The sequence below is a fragment of the Equus caballus genome, chromosome 4, assembly GCF_041296265.1.
Source record: "Equus caballus isolate H_3958 breed thoroughbred chromosome 4, TB-T2T, whole genome shotgun sequence".
Taxonomy (NCBI): domain Eukaryota; kingdom Metazoa; phylum Chordata; class Mammalia; order Perissodactyla; family Equidae; genus Equus; species Equus caballus.
In genome coordinates, this window is record NC_091687.1 from 51,084,127 (window position 1) to 51,103,907 (window position 19,781).

Consider the following 19,781-nt stretch of genomic DNA (forward strand, 5'->3'; position numbering starts at 1 on the left):
ATATCGTATATGTGCTTAATAAATGTTACCTATTATTTTTAGTGTAATTATGCTTAGTTCAGTGGAAAGCACATTTTGCTAACTCCCTTCCTAGTTGAGAGAAAAAGGTTTTCTGGATTCCTTGGGTGACATTGGGAGATGGGATATTATCGCTATCTGCCTTCTCTCTGAGGAGACCAGAACCACCTGGTAGGATTCCAGTTGCATGCCAGACTCCCCCTCTACCCAAAGGAAAGACTAGAAAAAAATCTATGTGGGACATTTACTAACACACAGAAAGTATGGGGTTTTTTTTAAACCCAGGGAAACCAACAAACTTATACTATTATATTGTGAGAGGAAACTTCTTTAATGACCCAGTTCCTAGACTCAGGTATACCCTTGGCTATTTGGAACACCATGGCACTGATCTGAAAGACTTTCTCATCAATGTTAAACTATTTCATGCTAATCCAGTAAACATTTTGACATGGTACCCATAAAAAATTGCCAACATGGTATAATGATAATTGACATTCCTGAAAAGTACCTAGAACATTGATTAGGCAGAATAATTTAGTTGAATTAAATTGGAGTAAAGAGGAAGTAACCTGATTATTTTCCAGATTCTCCTATTTCACGGAGTTGTTCCATCATATATTCAGTTGTTTAAGGTAGAAATCTGGGTCATCCTTGGCACCTTCTCCTTACTGCTCATAACCAATCTATTACTAAGTCTGATCAGTTTTATCCCTCAAACATTTTCTGTATCTCTTGACTTTTTTTTTGTCTTTCTACTATCACCACTCTAAGGCCTGAACAATTGCAGAAGTCTCCTAACTCATTATTGTCTTCCCTTCCAATCCATTCCCTACCCAGAACGATCTTACCACCATGCAAATTTGATCACATCTCTCTTCTGGTTAAACTCTCTTTGGTTCCACATGACTCTTAAACTATAGTTAAAAATCCTTCCTGTGAGCTTCAAGGTCATGCAGCTCTGATTCCTACTGAATCATCCACCTTACCCCACAGCTCTCTTCCTTCTGTTCCACATCTGTCACGTCATCTCTCAGATCCCTGTACACATGATGCTCCCTCCCACCCGGTGCTGTTCCCTCTGCATAGGACACTCTCCTCTTCCTGTATGCCTAGGTATATGCTCCTCATCCTTTAGTTCTCAGGTCTATTTTGAGTTCCTTTGAAAGTCTTCTTAGATCTCCTCTGACAAGTTCAAATCCCTCTATTATACCCTGTCATAGTACCATAGTAGTGCAGTACATAGTATAACAGTTATAGCATCATAAACCTTTCATTCACAGACCTTATATAATTATTGAAATTTTATATTTGTGTGACCCTTTGACTAATGTATACTTGCACTGAGTTCGGAGATCATTTTCTTTCCTGTTTTGCTTTCTCTCCACTATAATACTCTAGGACAAAAATGTCAGCATCTTCATAAAGAAGGAATTCAATAAACATTTGGGGAAGGAATGAAGAAATGAATCACTGATGTTCTTGGCTTGGATGAAATAGTTGTATTCTCTTCTTAATTTGTATTTATTGATTTGAAAATCATGTTTAATAATATCTATTTTGTTCACCCCATGAGATTGTCATGTAGATAAAACAATATAATATGCTAAAATTCTTTAAATTTTTTGTCTCCTCAAATGAAACATATGCAACTATGTCCTGAATATTCATATAATATTCAGAACAGGAAATAAAAACAATAAATTATTAAATTCTATTCAATGCATTTTTATTAAGAATTTTTTTAATTTGAGTTTTTATTTGAAATTGGTAACCCATCCTGGGAATATCTCTATGAGACACTGGACCCTGTTTTCTGTTAGTGGACAAGAAGGCTTACTCTGTAAAACCTTTGACAATACAGTTTGTGGCCTTTTGAGGAAAAGCTTAGAATACGTTAGCCACATTTTCTAATTTTAATACATGAAATCAGAGGAAATGAAGAGGTAGATAAGGTATGACCACAAGGCAAATGTGGGAGGAAAGTCAGGCTCCAGCTTTTTGACTTTATAGTTTGTTATCCCCAGCAAAGAGACCTCTAACTGCTCTGGAAGGAAAAGAATCAAATCAAATGGGTAGATAACTAACTACCCATTCTAGAGAAATATATTCAGTTTTGAACCAGGTGTGACTATAAATAAAATAAATATTGGTGCTCTTGAAAACTAACGACAAAATTCTGTTAAGTACATACAATTTTATCACTTTTAGAATGTTTAACAGTCCTGGACCACATTAATATAAATGCATAAGGTATGTTACATACTTGGTATATTTCTCATTTCACTTTTTGCCCTTTCACGTTTTTGGATATTGTGTCAATTTGGGTTAGGAGTTCCTATCAAGAATATGAAGATGAGACACTGTTATCCTTTACCTGAAATGAAATGAACTCTTATAACTTGAAACTAATGACTAGATTATTTCAGGTTTCAAAATAGAGACTAAAGGAGCCATTTAGGTTTATTTCACAGTATTTAAGTAGAATATAGTAAAGAGAAGAAGTATACAAAGGTAAGTCTAATCATAAACATAGCATGTTTGAGACAACTTTTTAAGTATAATATAGTAAGAAAAAATTCTTTAAAATACTTTTGTGTAAAATGCAATCAAATTTAATCAGTTTGGCATTAATTAAGCTCTAATAATGTACTTCAGTGTGTTTCCTAAGTAGTGTGATCTGTTTCCCCTTCATCCAGGTCGATTTGTGCACATTATGGTGTCATCATAATTTTAAAACACACTGAGAAAATGACAGATCTGCAAAATTAAAATAAATGATTAATGGCATTTTTTTTTCATGTTTTGCACTAATAGGTATTACTGAGACTTTAAATTAATAGAGCTGTCAAACTCTTGGGTGTTACAGACCCAGCAACGAACCAAAATGGAAATTATATATTCCACAGACACCTAAAGATGACACTTTGGAATATTTTAATTTTTAATTAGTAGGTGCAATTGTTCTGTTCCCCGTAACCACTGCAAATTAATTGGGAATTAGTCACAACCAATCCTTTTTTTTAACAATCTGAAATGAAGAGATCGGTGCTTTACACCTTAACATTCTCATTCGGGGGGCAGAAAGCACACATGCAGTAAATTGCATTGTCAATTACAAAAACAACAACTGTTGTGAAATTAGGAAAAATTATGCACAGGTAAACAAAACTAATTAATGCATAAGTAACAGGGGAACACACAAAATAATGCCCAACTAAACACTAACGTGCCAGTCTTTGAAAAAAATAAAAGCTTTAGAAACATAAATTTATGCAAAAGCATTTACCAGTGAAATCCTAGGTAAAAGGATGCTTTCCGTTTATGTTTTATTTAACTGCTTTTGGAGTCTCACTACCACTATGCCTTAAAAAAACACCCACCAGAACAGAAGTCTGCTTATTCTAATACGTGTCAAGATGGCAGAAGATTGTTAATTTTCTACTCCTCGAAATTTCCACATTTAGACTCATTAAATAAGAAACAGTGGTATTTCCTTCTTTAAGACTTATCCTTATTCTGTATTTAAATATTAGGCAAGTGCAATTTCTAGGCACATCAGGAGAATATTCATTATCTACACTTACCTGTTAAGCATTTCCTACTGATAATTTATGGATTACTCTTTTCTTTCATCACTAAAAATACAAATGTTCCCTTGTTGGCTTTTTCCCTCTTCTAAAGTAAGCCATTAGAGCAGCTTAAGATTCCTTAAAAATGGTGCGTCTACAAAATCGGTGTCAAGTTACAATAGCTGTATAACTTTTAATGAGAAAATTATATTCTTATCAAATTTTCAAAACAAGACTAATTTCCAGGAAATCAACCTGGTGCATTAAATATTATTTAATAGTATTTAATCAATTTAAAGCAAGGGCCTTGGGAGTTTCAAGAGTTGGGTAAACTTGCAGATAACTTTCACAGTGCTGTTTTATTCTGGATGAGTTTTAATATAATTTTCTTTTCAGCTAATTATTAAAGATGTGCAAATATTGTGGTGAAATGATGTCCTTTACCAAAATGAGTTTATCTGTAAATGATCATGGGAAAACAATAAAAGCCACGCTACATTTTCTGTAACACTTTGGCCAAAACTCAAAAAGATGTCAATTTTTGTCCCATCATAAAATAAATGAGTTTAACGTTTTTTTCCTGTATGATTCAGGATAACAGGGAAGTTAATCTAAACAATGAAAAAGAAGAAAATTCAGGTTCATTATTAAATGTAACAATAATATACACCATAAAATAACTAAAACTTGCTTAATGTTGCTAAATGTGATATATAGTAATTTTCAACAAACCTTCAATACTCCTTTGTGATTTCTAGGTAGCTGGTTATAGGAATAAAGAAATAGTTTCAAGAAGATTAAGTAATTCTGTGAAGTCCAGAGGTCACTGATACAACAAATATAAGACCTTGGACTCTGGCTTTTAGTCCTGTTTCCTATGCATTTGGATATATGTATTTTGCATAGTAATCCTCCTAAGAGAGTTTTTCCCTCCTTCCTTATGGAAGTTCCACAAAACATTGCTTGCAAGGAGTGAAAAATATTTTTAACCTCAGACTATCTTGAATTTCTGCTAAAGTGCTAGAAAAGTTGATTATTTCAGTTGTAGATGCCAGCTTGCTCAAAGTTAACTTTTAAACTATTAAAACCTAGTGTGGGTTTCAAATAAAAACCTGATATACAGATGTTTTAATAAAATGGTTGAGATTCTATAATAAAAGAGTAGTAAGGCTGTATAATTTCTAATCTGTTTTCAGTTCCAGGTCCGTGATCAGTTAATTTAGGTAGTAGATACAAGGAGATCCACCTACCATAAAGACAAGCAAAGTAAAGCTATTTTCCTACTTCTCAAATTCACCCCATCCTCCCCATAAATATTCCCATGTACTGTTTATATTGAGGCTTTAGTAGCTTCTTGTTAGGAAGCAGTTCTATCTACAATTTGCCTTTAAAAATATGTATTGTATTTTTATTAATCAAGAGAGAGATAAGCACATCAGCTCTGGTAAAAAGCAATCCATTTGACACCATTATATTTTCTAATACAATATTATGTGAAATGCTCATTTAAATGGTATCCAAAGTAGAAAGGATTTTCATGGCATTCAATTTTACTCGTAGATTGAAAGGGCCATTAAAACAATTTCTTCTCCAAGCAGCTTATTTTGCTTCTCAGCTGCAAGTGTCCTATGCTAGGTTTACTGTGCTTAGAGCGGCTGTGTTGTTAGTGTCATCAAGCTCTGCGGAGCCTGTCCACCACGGGTGACCCTGCTGGTATTTGAAATACCAGTGCACAGCTTTCAGCATTACCTCAGCCACCACCGTATGACAATCTACAGATGGGTGGTGTGGTTCCTAGACCAGGAAACAAATCGGGACAACAACAGTGAGAGCACTGAATCAACCACTAGACCACCAGGGCTGGCCTTGAGTTGCAGGGGAAAGGCAAAGTGCCAAGGAGACTCACTGCCTGGCTGCCTGTGTTACACTTGTGCTCCTTTACTCAATGCTATGCATTACTGAAAGCTTCAGAGACATATTTCCTCCTGTCTTGACCTTTTTATCCTTAGGCAAACAAACTTAATGAACTGATGACAGGTTTGGGAGTAGAAAAACAAGTTAGGAACAGTCCCAGTCTTATAACTCTTTGCTTCATGACCTTGGACATTCACTTAACCTCACCTCCACAGTCTAAAAGCCCCTTCCATAACTTGCTCGTAATAGTCTTAAACTATGTTTGCCTATAGAAAAGTAATCTAAAACATATATTGCGTGTGGTCATCCACATCTTACTGGCCTAAAGAAATATCTAAAAGTTAACTTTATCCTTATAAATGAGCAGAAAAACTATGCCTTTTTGGTCACTTATTATCACTCAAGCAACTGTCTCTTTTACTTGAACAACTGGTAGATGCTATCTCAACTGCTTAAATGCAGGACACAAGATTGGGGGAAAAAATGAAGTTTTCTCAAAGTGAGTAAGAGTTAAGATTCAAAGTTGAGGGCATTTCTCAGACTTCTTTAGTATTTTTGTAAGAGATATGGAAATGGAGACTATACTGTGAAATCTCCAAGTTGGCAGATAAACACTTTCTGGCTAATAATATGCCAAACTGATGGGGACAATTCAGGCAGATCCCAAAACAGCCATATACAAATGCAATCTAAGGAGAGTGGTGGTGTTTTCCGTTCTAGCCAAGAAAAAGTGAGTACACCTCCCTGAAGACACCTACAAACCCTCACAGAATACACGGGCAGCCAGCGGAGGATGGTGAAAAGCAAATGCTAGCAGGTAGCTTGGGGAAGGAAACCAGAGCCTAAGGTGCTGTTGAACCAGTGAGGTGTTTCTGTTTTTTCTTCCCTCTCATACTTCCTAGCCTGGATCTATATAGGCACCCACAAACTTAGAACTGTACACCAAGCACAGATGGAGAGCTCCAAGAAAAGCCCTGTTTTTCTCATTCAAGGGGTAGGAAAGAAGGGCCCTACAGGTCAGAGAGAGTGGGAGAAATACCTTCTTTCATTCCCCGCCAACCCTTCCCATCACAGTTCCCTGGCTCCATAGCAGTGGCAGGTGCCTACAACTCCAACGAAGGAAAGCCCTGCTTTCTGACCAGCGAAACGATGGTCCCAAAAGTATGGATGGATACCTACTGATCTTTTTCTTTCTCTCTATCTCCTTACCACAGGGCCCTGGAGGCAGACGCTATATCAGGAAGTGCATGGCAGAGCAAGGGAATTAAAGCCTTGGATTTCTAGCCAGAAAAGCAATATGAGAACTCTGGGATTAAAAAAACATCAGTGAGATCCTGGAGAGGAGAGGGGCATAAAAAGCTATCCCTTAAAGTTGTGTGTGATCTCCTGAGTTTACCCCTGACCATAGATTTGACTTTAAAAAGCACACTGATAACTCGGATAACTGATTTAGGAACTAGACCACCACCAAGGTTCCAGACAGGCCTATGCATCTTATACACTTAGGATAAATCTGAATAACAATGCAAAGACTTTGAAAATTAAACTGACATTAGAACCACAACTTACAGGAAGCAGATCAGGATTTGTGACCCGAACCCAACTGGGCCAATTACCTGCTAAAATAGCAACAACAACAAATCAACAGTTCCCACATGAATTAAACAATACACAGAGTCTCATAACATGATATTTAAAATGTGCAAAATGCAATCTAGAATTTCACAACATAGGATGATCCAGGAAAATCTCAAAAACTTCCAGGGGAAAAGATAGTCAATGCTGCAAATCCTGAGATGATCCAAGTGTCGGAATTATCAGACAAGAGTTTTACAGCAGCTACTATAACCATGTTCCAAGAAATAATGGCAGACACTCTTGACATGAAAGGAAGGATGGACACTATCTGCTGAGAAATAGAGGATGTTAAAAAAGGAAACCAATTGGCAATTTTACAACTGAAAAAATACAATGACCGAAATAAGAAATTAACTGGGTGGGCTCAAGAACAGGATGGAGATAAGAGAGGAAAAAGTCAGTAAACTTGAATATAGATGAATAGATATTATCCAAAACAACAATAGAAAGAATAAAGAGGAAAGAAAAAAAAAATAACAGAGACTCAGAGATCTATGAGATAATACGTAACGTATCTAAAACATGTCATCAGAGTTTCAGAAGGAAAGGAGAAAGAATGTGATGCTTAAATCAATATTTGAAGAAATAATGACTGAAAACGTCCCAATTTGGCAAAAGACATAAACTTACAGATTCGTGAAGCTCAGAGAAACTAAAACAGAATAAGCTCAAAGAAATCCATGCCCAGACTCATCAAAATCAAACTGCTGCAAACTAAAGACAAAGAAAAGAATCTTGAAAGCAGCCTGAGGAAAATGATGCATTACTTACTGCGGAGCAATGATTCAAACGCCTGGGGATTTCTAATCAGAAACCATATTATGTAAAAGACACTATGCAAGGCATGAAGGGAAATTAAAGATGCATCTTAAAATGTTTACAATTAAGTCAAAAGAACCAGACACAAACATGTACAACCAAAACACAAGGCCATGCATCGGGATGGCATTAAGAAGATAGCAACAGAGAGTCACAGGAGTACAAAGGATCAGGCAAATATTTCAGACAGATGGAAAGTTAAAAAGTCTTCATGAGGAAATTGCTGCTAAGCTTGGCATTGAAGAAAGGGATTTTATTTTATATTTAGTATATATGTATTTATATCCCATCAGCTTCCAGAAAGATTTTGAAGTAACTTAGGAAAATATATCTATCCCACCAGGATAGGATAATTAGTTCAGGCAATCTGAGTAAAGGGAAAAAAAATAAGTCTATCAAAAGAATAAACCATAGGTAAGATTAGATGCAAGAAATGCAAAGCATGGATGCTAGAGAATTGCTGGAAGAAACCACAGATTTGCTGGTAGTCTGCTTGGAGGCCAGAAGAATGAGTCTCTTTCTAACCCACAAAATAGAGAATTAGGATTTTAGGTACAAAATTCAGCAGTATGAGTAGTGAGCCTCTGGAACATGGTCCCTATGAAGCATGGCAGGCTGATGGCAGACTTGGGAGAATAATTGAACGCCAAGACAAAGACTCTGAACTTTATTTTGTGTAAAATGAGGAGGGATCGGACTTTGAGATCAAGGCGTAAGATGATCATAGTTGGGTTTTTCAGCTGTAATTCTGGCAGCAATGTGATGGAGAGTTTTGGCAATACTGGGAAGCGAAAAATAATGTATTAAATAAAGAGAAAAAATGTAAATCAGCTGAAGAAGAATTGAATTCTGTTCTAAATGATAGAGTTGTAACTGACACTAACATTAGAGAAACATTAAGGCCCCGAGGAGTGACTGAGTGAGGCATCAAAGTGTCATAATGAAGAGAAAGGCAGTAGAGCCCCCGAGCCTCCCCTACCTCTTACTGTGCGACCTGGGGCAAGTTGCTTGACTTATTCGCTTCACTCTTTTTAATTTATGATATGGGAATTATAATAACTATTGACTTCTTAGGGTTGTTTTGAGGATTAAATAAATAATGAATATGAACATACAGAACAGAAACTGGTACATGGTAGACACTCACTAAATGTTAGGCCCTGCTACCATGGTTTCCTCCAAACCTCTCCAGGACATCCAAATGTCTTGAAAATTCAATCAGCCTTCATCTAGATACCACTAAATTTGTGGGACTAGAAAATTTTAAACCTATGAAATTTGTATTTTCTCTTTTAGTGGCCTGAGATCAACCTGTATTCTGGCAAATGATTCAAAATTAAATACCAGTTTGAAATCAGGATTATTTTTAATAATTACAACAACAAATACATAAATAAAAATCTAATAGGCCCCAGAACACTGTTGCTCTTTTTAAAGAGTTTGTGTTTTAAAGTTGTGCTAGATATAGTTTTTTTGTGAAAACAGTGTCAAAATGAAGTTAAACTCCAGTTAACAGTGTCTAGAGCAATGGGAAAAAGATCAGGTCTTCCTAAGAGGGGGTGCAAGCAAAGGTTAGGCAAGTAGCCAGGGTCTGAGTCAAGTAGATGCTAGAGCCAGGGAAGAAAAGTGGCATTCAAGTCAAAATATAGCATCTTATAGAATGGTCCACACAGTGGAAGTGGGGCCAGCAGGAGGCAGTTGCTCTTGGGCACTAAACAGCCAGGTATCTTCCCCAGGAATACCAGGGATCCAACCTGAGACAGCAAGACTACCAGGCTTGGCAGGCACAGACTGACTACCAGATCAGCGCTGAGTTGAATGTTAAAGGTATTTAACATTGGAAGCTGATATTGGGCAAAGTGGCTTCAGAGTTATGAGACGTATTATACTAAGGAAAGTATATAAAAATGGCAAAGGGAGACGAAAACACATGTAAATGCTTTCCAGAATTTGCCTTGACTTTGGCTGTCACTTTGATGAGTCTTTGTATTTTACCTGTGGTCATTTCACCATTTAGCTTATGATCTGTTCATGACGTCCTGTCCATTCTCTACCACGTGGAAGAAAGTTTCAGGAATGCTTTCTATCTTAATCAGAGATGAAGCACCTAGAGTGATAATTGCATTACAACCTCTTTGGCATTGCTTTTCATAAAAGTATCACAAGTAATAACTAATACATGGCTATTAATATTTCAAAGTATGAACAGAATGCAGCCTATATAATGTGTAAAATGAATACATAATTGATAATGCAGAGGGAAGTAGCCCAAAGAAGCTTAATTGTATCATACCAGGAAACAGAGCGATTAAATCTTTTAAGGGTGAAAAAGTATTTCTTCTCTGATACATTCAAATTCTTTGCTTTGAGAATGTAATGAATAAAGATAACTCAAAATAACTTTTACATGTATTTATATATGAAAAATATGTGAATGAATTGCTAGCCAACCTACATTATGTTCAGTGAAAAAGATTTAGTAGAAAGCATTTTTTTAAAATTGTTATACTACCCCAAGAAGTATTTAAGAAATTCACAAATTCAAAACGCATTTGATATTGGTAGGCTAATGATGTGTGAGGCACAGTGCTATGCTCTGGGGGTACAAAGATGACCAAAATCCTGGTGCCTGACCTCAATAAGCTTATTTCTACCAATGAGCTAGGCAGATAAGCTGATAATTTCAGCGTAACATAGTTACATGCTTAGTGCTTTGATAAGGCTGTGAAGCACTCAGGCTAAGCTTTTAGACTAGTTGGGGTCAGGGATGGAGTAGAGAAGTGGAGAGAGGGGCCACGCTCAGGAAAGGACTTATGGAAGAGGAGCAGCACGAAATGAGTCTCAAAAGATGAGCTGTGTTACTCAACTAAAGAAGGAGAAATGCTTATTTGGATAAGAGGGAAGTGCATGAAAAGAGGAAAAAGAAAGAAGAGAAGATATTGATGAAATCGGAAGTCTAATTCAAATAATATTTTATCAGATATAAGGTAATTTAAATCACTTTAAGTAGAAGAGTGTCATGGTGAGATTAGTATTTTATAGTGATCATTCTAGAAAAATAGATTTACATGGAAAAGAAAGAAAATGGAGATGCAGAAAGATTGATGTGATTACTGCCAGGAGGGAGAGAGAAGTGAAATGAGCCAAATCTATGACAGTGGTAGTAGGGATAGAAAGAAAGGAAAAGATTCCAGAAATGTATCATATCAGGAAGTGAGCATGTTAATTGAATTTGAGGGTACGGAGAGAAGTGTGGGATGACTCTCAGATTTCTAGCTTAGGAAACACTGGGTACATAATGGTTTCACTAACTCAGTATGATAAAGGGAAGAGCAGGAGTTTGGGAATGTACGAAGTCAGTATTTGGTGGCGGGAAGGAGAGGGAGGGAGGCAGACGATGAGTCCGTTTTGCTTATTCTGAATTTGAGGCTCCTGGGACTTTGTATAGTCACTCCTCACTTAACAAATCTTTACTAGGCACCCATCACTTGTAATAAATGGGGGCAGAGGGACTGGATGTGCAAATATAAAATGAAATCTGACCTAGTCTATAACCTCCCATATCTTGCCGTTCTCCTCCCTCTCTTCCTCCCCAAGCTGCCCTTTTTTTCTCCCCGTAATAGGAAAATATTGACAATAGAGTCAGTGTGTTCAACACGCTCAGGAGGAAGGACTGGGGAGGAAGAAGATAGAAATGAGAAGACAGGCACTGGAGTCCAGCTTACAGAAAGGCTCTTCTTAAACTATTTCAACATAAGCTTTTCTAGAACTAACTGTCTCTTTAGTTTGATATGCTTGTTAACACAGCTAATAGTTATATGGCTAAAATTCGTTCTTTGTTGACTCTGTGACTATTACAAAACTGTGAACACAGGAGTACTTAACAAATTTCTGTTGACTACTTTCCAGTAAGATAGTTGAAAAGGTCATAAAAATAATTACAAAGTATATATTTAAAGAGTTGCTTTTAAGCTCTTTGGTTTTGGCTTTTCCGGATATTTGAACTCAGGATTGGTGAAATTTGTAAGTACAGATGACCTTAATTTTTTTCAATTACTTTTTTAATCCTGGTAAAATACACGTAACCTGAAATTTACCACTGTAACTATTTTTTAGTATACACTTCAATGGTGTTAAATGCATACACATTGTTGTGCAACCATCTATCTCCAGAACTATATTACTTTTATTATTTTTTAAAAGTACTAATTGATCTAAGAATCAAGACCCATTTATCACCTGCTTTTGCATTTTATAGATTCCACTTAAACAAAAAAAAACAGAACTTCTGCTGTGCTCTAAAATTATATCTAGAGCCATTCCTTCATAAATTGAATATCAACTTATGGATATTTAAATTCAGCAAAGAATTTTAACTTTCTACCAATTCTCATACTCTGTAAGAAAAACATTGTGTTATTCAACTGAAGCGAAGAACACTGTCTAGTTAAACCATACCAATGCTATGAATACTAAATATTCTCTTTAGTTAAAGTGAAATTTAAAGTTCAGAGCTCCATGTTGTTCTAGGAAAAGTAGAGTATGCCGGAATGTGAAATAACAATAATGAGCCGCAGTCTAGTACAGTTCGTGGCCCACTGGAGGCTGTGATAAATGTTTTAAATGAATAAGAGAGTTTCCAAGGAAAGAAAATTAAATATAAATTATATAAAATTATTATTAATTTCACAATGGTATAAATCATGATAATTAATAGGTGAAATGTATGTCTTGTTACTAATTTAAAGTTAACAAAAGTATCATTAGAAGGGCTTGTGTGAAATAAGCTAAAATTATTCTAAAACACTAATTAGATTTTAATAGACATAGACTATTGTCTATCAAAGCTGGAAAATGGCAGTAAGTAATTTACCAAAGGTCACACTCTGGAGGGTGGGGTCCCCAGGTTGCCCTGGGCCTTTTCAGGTTGAGACCCACAGTGGGGAGCAGTGATGAAGAGCACAGACGGTGGAGCTGGGCTACCTGGCTTTCAGCTTCTACTCTGCCTCTTATCACCTGTGTGGGATCAGGCAACCTATTTAACCTTTGTCTGCCTCAGTTGCTTCATCCATAAAATGAGGCTAATCATAGGGTTTTGTGAGAATTAAATGTGCCAAAACAGGTCAAACATCTCAAACTATACGTGGCACAAACTAAAAGCTTAATAATTGTTAGATATTATCATTGCCATTAAGACGTCTTGATGTAAAACATGGCACAGGGACTAAACTCTCCTGCTCCCAAATGAATACAGACTACTCATGGAAGGTGTTTGGGTTCATTGTCTTTCATTCATTGTCTTGCGGGCCAGAGTGGTGAAAAGTGATCTTTCATTAAATACAAGAATACAGCTACCACCACTCCCACCACCATCACCCCCACCGTTGCAACTCACTGCCAGCACCTCCACCAGTTCCACCACCACTGTCATGACCACCATCATCACCATCACCATTATGACCACTATTACTGTCCCCACCATCCTAACCAGCAGCCCCACTCACAACAACACCAACTTTAACATCCATGTGAGTATAAACGTGAATTTGAAAGTGTCTTTTGAAAAGTGAAGAATAATGGACAAAACACAAGTGTATACCTGCTAGTAAAGGGAGGAATAGGAATTTTTTAAAAGATATTTTGAACCAAGTACAGAGAAAGTAGAAGGCATAGAAAGTAACCAGTCTAGAGAGATTTTTAGACAAGTTTGTTTTACATTATTATTACAGAAATAATGGATTTCACAAACTTGGGGTTCAGGTAGCTAAAAGGAACATGCCAAGAACAAACAACAAAAAGTCATACTTCTGTGCTGTACACAAAGACTAAGCCAACAGTTTCAGAATAAAACCGTTGGAAAGGTAAAATGAACACGTCCGTCTTACATGTTAAGCTGTGCTGTTTGGAATCTGTACCTAAAGTTGTTTAAACTAGGGGTTAAGAGAACGGGTTTTAATCAGGGAGTCCTGGGTTTGAGTTTCACGTCTGCTACAAACCTGACTTTGAGTAAATTATTTAACCTCCCAAAGCCTCAGTTTTCTCCATCTGCAAAATGGTGATGTCCATTATTGAAAGTTTGTGTGACCATTGACTAAATACTCACATGTAACGTAAGCACTTAGCACAATGCTTGTGCTAATCTAAGATTAAGAACTTCCCAGTCGCTCCCAGACCAGTCTCCCTCTCAGTCTTCACTATGCAGTAAATGGCACCACCATTCACAGGTAAGAGCTAATTTTTGATTCATCTCTTTACCTCATCTTCCATCCCCAAGAGATCTCATTAGCAAATTCTTTCTGTTTCACCTCCAGAACGTAGCTCAAATTCATCCACTCCCTGCAGCTGTCCTTGCCCAAACCCAGAGTACTCTGATAGACCCTGTCTCCCAGCTGCTACTCAGTACAGTCCATTCTTCAGAGAGCAGCCAAGTGAACTTTAAACATGTGACTCAGATGATGTTTAAAGCCTTGCATAGCTTCCTATTGCTGTTAGAAAGAGCTGCTACTCTACCATAATTTTTTCTACCTGATCTGTCCCCTGCCCATCTTTTCTACTTTACCTCTCACTGCTCTCCCCTTAGCTCTAGAAGCTTTGGTCACACCATCCTCCTTCCTGTTTCTTTAACACACTGAGCTTTTGACTCTTCTTTCAAAGAGGCATCCCAGATCCACTTATCTAAAGCAGTAGCCACTACGCTCCAGCTAGCTCCTCTTCATCATTTTGCCTTATTTTTTGATAACTCTTGTAATCTGAAGTTATATTTATTATATTTCTGTTTGTTTATGTTTAGTTAGTTTCCTGTTATCAGAATGTAAGTTCCTTGAAGGATGTTATATTATTGTCCATGTTCTGTTATTGATTATGCTCTATATTACTGATCATGCTTCTATTCTCAGTGCCAAAAGCAGTGCCTAGAATATTTTTGAAATGCGGTTAAAATATTCACCATACAAATGGAAATGAAAACTTTTTCAGATCTAAATGTCTGAAAAATAACATCTCATTATGGAGAAAACAACTATAGAGGGAACTGTCTATAGGGAAGGAGGCCCTCGAATCCCGAAATGGAGGCAAAAAAGCACATGGGTAATAAATTCAGGAAGAGTTATGTTTGAAGGGCCCATAAATAATTTTCTCATAAGGTGTTCTGAAATGAGTACTAGAAAGGTTAAGAGAAACTTTTTCAGTTTTGTTTAGTTCCAGAGTTCATAATTAATCTATGGCATCTACAGGTTAGACTTAGGCTAACACAAACATTCAAAAGCTAAATCATTGCCAAGGACATATACTGCTGAAAACCTGAATGCAATGGGTCTGTCACATAAATGGGACAAAAAAGGTACTTGCTGATAGGCCCAAAGCTTATATATCATGAATAGTTAGTTATAGGGGTATGTGAGTAGTTACTTATAGGTGTATGTGATATCTGGAAAGCAAAAATGAAAGTGACATAGCATTTCAACTACTTCGTACTCACCGTGCATGGGGTCTGCATCCATGGTTCCCCATCGATCTGCATTGGCAGAGACTTGCTAGTCCTGGGGGAAAATATTTCATTTTAAGTATAACACTGACATACTTTATATAACAGACTATATGTAAGGTGTAAGATGATGAGACCAAAGAGGGCAAATACGGTAATAGCTAGGCTCTAAATTTATCTCTTTTGAAAGGGACTTCAACTCTGGACTATTAATAAATATCCTAAAAAGTACCTTGGTCATAGGAATGTTAAAAGCTTCCTCGTAAATGTGATGATATAAACAAAAATTCTAGATGCCAAAAGAAAAATGTAGGGTTTATGTTTAATGACACAATCAGAATTCCTACAGTTAAAAGCGCCTCCTTGTTTTCGTGCAAACCCATGTCGTAAACCTGGAGAAAAAGTGTTTGATGTCTTAGATTTCCCAGTATCAGTACTTTCACATACATAACATCAATTATATCTGTGCTGTAATCCATGGTTTCACCTTAGGGTCCTTTTTATTCTACAAGTAAAATTTTGGAAAAAATGTTTCTTGGAAAATTGTAAATTTAATCCACATATAAAACCTTACTTTCTAATTATTATTTATTTAATTTTATAGAAACAATGGTGCACTTTAGTGCATGAAAGAATTTAAGTTAATGATGCTTCAACAGTTTTTTTACTGGGTAATTTGCCCAGTAGAGGCTTCGATGCTTCGGTAAATTAAACTGAATGTGAACCAGATTAGAAAGGATGATATTTCTATGTTAGAATTGTGTCTATGATCTCAACAAGAAAGAATCAAATTTCAATGAACCTGACGAGTATAGCTAACTAAAATTTTGTGAAGTCTGCCAATTTTCATTATTTTGAAATATATCAGCATTCATCATTGATCACAAGAGGCAAAAACAAGGCACATGTCGTTATTGGAGGCCTGCATACTTTTAGTTATTTGGTAGTCACACCACGTCACATTCCTTTCTCAATTATAGAGAAAGAACTACCTGATGACCACAGAGGAGCATTGAGCCAGCCGCCGTCCAGCACTTTTCAGTCCTGTGTATATTTGCCCCATCTCCATGGCTCCTTCCAAGCCAACCACCTCCAGTAGCTGATCACTCAAATCTGAAAGAAAAGAGAAGTCTTGTAAGTTACAGTGCATATGCATATGCCCACAATTGAATGCCATTAGATATTACGGAGATGAAAAATAAAGGCTACTTCAAAAAGAAAGCTTTTCTGTCTTGGAGATGGAAGCAAATGAAAAGATGCCCTACTTCTGAAACTCTCAGTTTAAGTAAACCTTGAGGTGCTGTGGAAAAAGATTTTCTGTCAGCTTATTCTAAAACAAAATGGGAAGAATGGATTCTGAGCCAAATAATGCCAAAAAATATACCAGTAGTTTTTAACATCAACAAACTTAATGTAATTCCACATGTATATATGGAACATTTATACATCCCACATCAGACATTTGGCAGCAAATACACATTTCAACACTGCAAATAAAGTATGAAGATGTGCTGTCAAACATGATTTTGTTAAATTACTTGAACAAAAGACCTTAGAGATCATGGACTTTCTCAGTTTAAAGATAAGACGACTCAGTCTCTAAATCATTGAGTGACTTGCCCACAGTCATAGGTAACTTTGAGCAGAATTTCAAGAAAGAACATGAATTTCTTGAGATGTTTTTCTGATGATAAGAACTATGCTACCAAATATTATTTGGGAGTAGACTAGACAATTAGCACAGTGCAATCTTTATTTTTTTAACAGACGACAGTTGAAAGAGGCTAATAGTATAGATATTGTTTGTTGAGTGTTTACTAGGTGCCTCGCATTGGACTAATCACTTTCTATACATCATCTCATTTGCTCCCCCTCAAAACCAATTTAAGATAAATATGCTGATTCCCGTTTACAGACAGAGAAGCTGAAAATTAGAGAAATTAACTACTTTATTCATATTCCCTACCTAAGAAGTGACAGAGGCAAAATCTGAACCCAACCACTTTGATGCATAACCACTATGCTACATGTGATAGATCAGCCATACGAGAAAAAGAGACTTTAAAAATTTATAGAAATGCAGGGGGCTGGCCCCGTGGCGGAGTAGTTAAGTTCACACGCTCCACCGCAGGTGGCCCGGTGTTTCGTTGGTTCGAAGCCTGGGCGCGGACATGGCACTGTTCATCAAACCACGCTGAGGCAGCGTCCCACATGCCACAACTAGAAGGACCCACAACGAAGAACATACAACTATGTACCCAGGGGCTTTGGGGAGAAAAATGAAAAAATAAAATCTTTAAAAAAAAATTTATAGAAATGCGGGTTATATGTGAATAAATAGTTTAATATTATTTTAGTAGCAGAAAAAGCTGTGGGCTGTGACATAGAGTGGGAGGGCATGATGATGATATAAGATAACCATGCAATAGTTGCTCATCACTGAGGGTAGACTTGAGGAAAAACAGGCAAATGTGTTTTGTATGGACTCCATTTTGTATGGAAAACACTCATTACCCACTGATGAGTCAGTCTATCGTAGCATGGCCTTCAGAGATGTAAATGGTACATTCTCAGTGTAGTTCAAGTGCGTGGCAAAAAGCACTTTGAAATCTCAAAGTTCGTTAGGCTCATGATCACCGGCAAATTTAATATAAGCCCTTAAAACAGCAAGTGTGACCAAGCCACCGTATTTTTTTAAGTGAATTGATTTAAAAAAACTCAGTTTTTAAACTTTAAGCTATAGCTGTAGCTTTGAGATTTCTCTAAGTAAACACAACCTTCTAGCTACAAAATCAAATGTTAACAAGTCATAATAACTTAGAGCATTCACCTTGCTGTTCTAAACCCTATTTAGACATATTTCTCATGAAACTTATTCTGTGTTTCTAGTTTAAATTTATGTTGCCAAGAACAGATGGACAAGGAATAGAAACATATTCTTTCAGCTGTAGCCGGCACTAAAATGTGCTTGGCTCTATAGCCTGGGTGTTAATATACGCATTTCTTAGATATATGTCAAGCTGAAAACTACATTGTGGCAAGCACTAAAACCCCAGATGTGTGTCTGGTGATATTTATAAAACAACAACAACAACCACAAGATTGAAGTTCATATTTGGTATTATATATTTCACACTGCCTGATTTGTAAATAGGTGAAATTTTATGCTAATTTTTGTAATGATCTGGTTGATGGGAAGTATTCTGCAAGAAATTAGACACTTCCTCACGACAGAGTTAATCTGTGAGCCCTCACTTTTCCACAAATCACAGGGATTGTCTACACCCACACCATATTGCTACTGTCTACCACCCTCCTTCTGATTTTTTTTCTTTCTTTTAATTTGTCTTTGTTTTTCTCCCTGCACAAATGCCTTGACAATCAATTCTGCCATAAATAATCCGTAATGAAGACATTTCTTGTGGATTTGGAAGACGTAGGCTTTCAAACTTTCATGTTCAGCCCAACACAAAGAATTGTACAGAAATTGTGGAATATTTGCTAACTCTGGTAAAGGTAAATAAATATCGTATTCCTTCTAATTAGATACTCAGAAAAAATGAAAAGAAACTCCACATTTGTGCTGCACAAATTTACTCCCCTAATGCTTCTACATTTTTTGATACAGCACAGTTTGCAATGTCTGTATACAACTGGTGCCTCTCACATACTGTCTTTGAGATCAGGGTCCTGATTGATTTCAGGCAAAGATAGTGTTTATCTCTATAATTTTGAATTCTGCTTCCATATGTAGCATCATCTAAAAACATCAAAGACTTCCTCACTTCACATTCCAGCTAAAATTTATTTTAAGTGCAGGTCCCCTTGAGATGTCATAACCAAGCGGATTAACCTACTTAGTTGATTTGCTACTGGTCTATTGATTTCATACTAGGAGTAGCAAACGAGAGCCCGTGGACCAATCCAGCCCACTGCCTGTTTTTGTATGGCCTGCAAATTCAGAATGATTTTTACATGTTTATAGAGGGGGAAAAGTGTTTAAAAGAATAATATTGTGACATCTGAAGATTATATGGAATTCAAATTTCAGTCAATAAATTAGTTTTTCATGGAACACAGCCACACTCATTCATTTAGGTTTTGTCTAAGTCTGCTTTCACACTACAATGGCAGAGTAGTGTAGTTGTGACAGAGACCATATGGTCCACAAAGCCTAAAATATTTACTGTCTGGACCTTTCGAGAAAAAGTGCCAACCTCTGCTTAAGAGAAACATTAACTCTTTCAGGTCACTGAGGTTTTCACTTTAGTTCTGCCACTATCAATGCTAAAGGGAATCACAGCGGCCCCAAAGACACAAGACCCAAGCACTCATTC

General features: G+C 36.6%; 1 protein-coding gene across 9 annotated transcripts in view; it reads right to left on the reverse strand.

The window, feature by feature from the left end:
- Positions 1-19,781, reverse strand: part of DGKB (diacylglycerol kinase beta) — a 675,344-nt gene that overhangs the window by 11,932 nt on the left and 643,631 nt on the right. For all 9 annotated transcript variants that reach the window (XM_070264567.1, XM_023639309.2, XM_070264566.1 and 6 more), the window contains 2 exons: positions 16,437-16,557; positions 15,439-15,499 (listed from right to left, as the gene is read on the reverse strand). In XM_070264567.1, the coding sequence (XP_070120668.1) occupies positions 15,439-15,499; positions 16,437-16,557 (182 nt within the window). The remainder of the gene's footprint in view (positions 1-15,438; positions 15,500-16,436; positions 16,558-19,781) is intronic.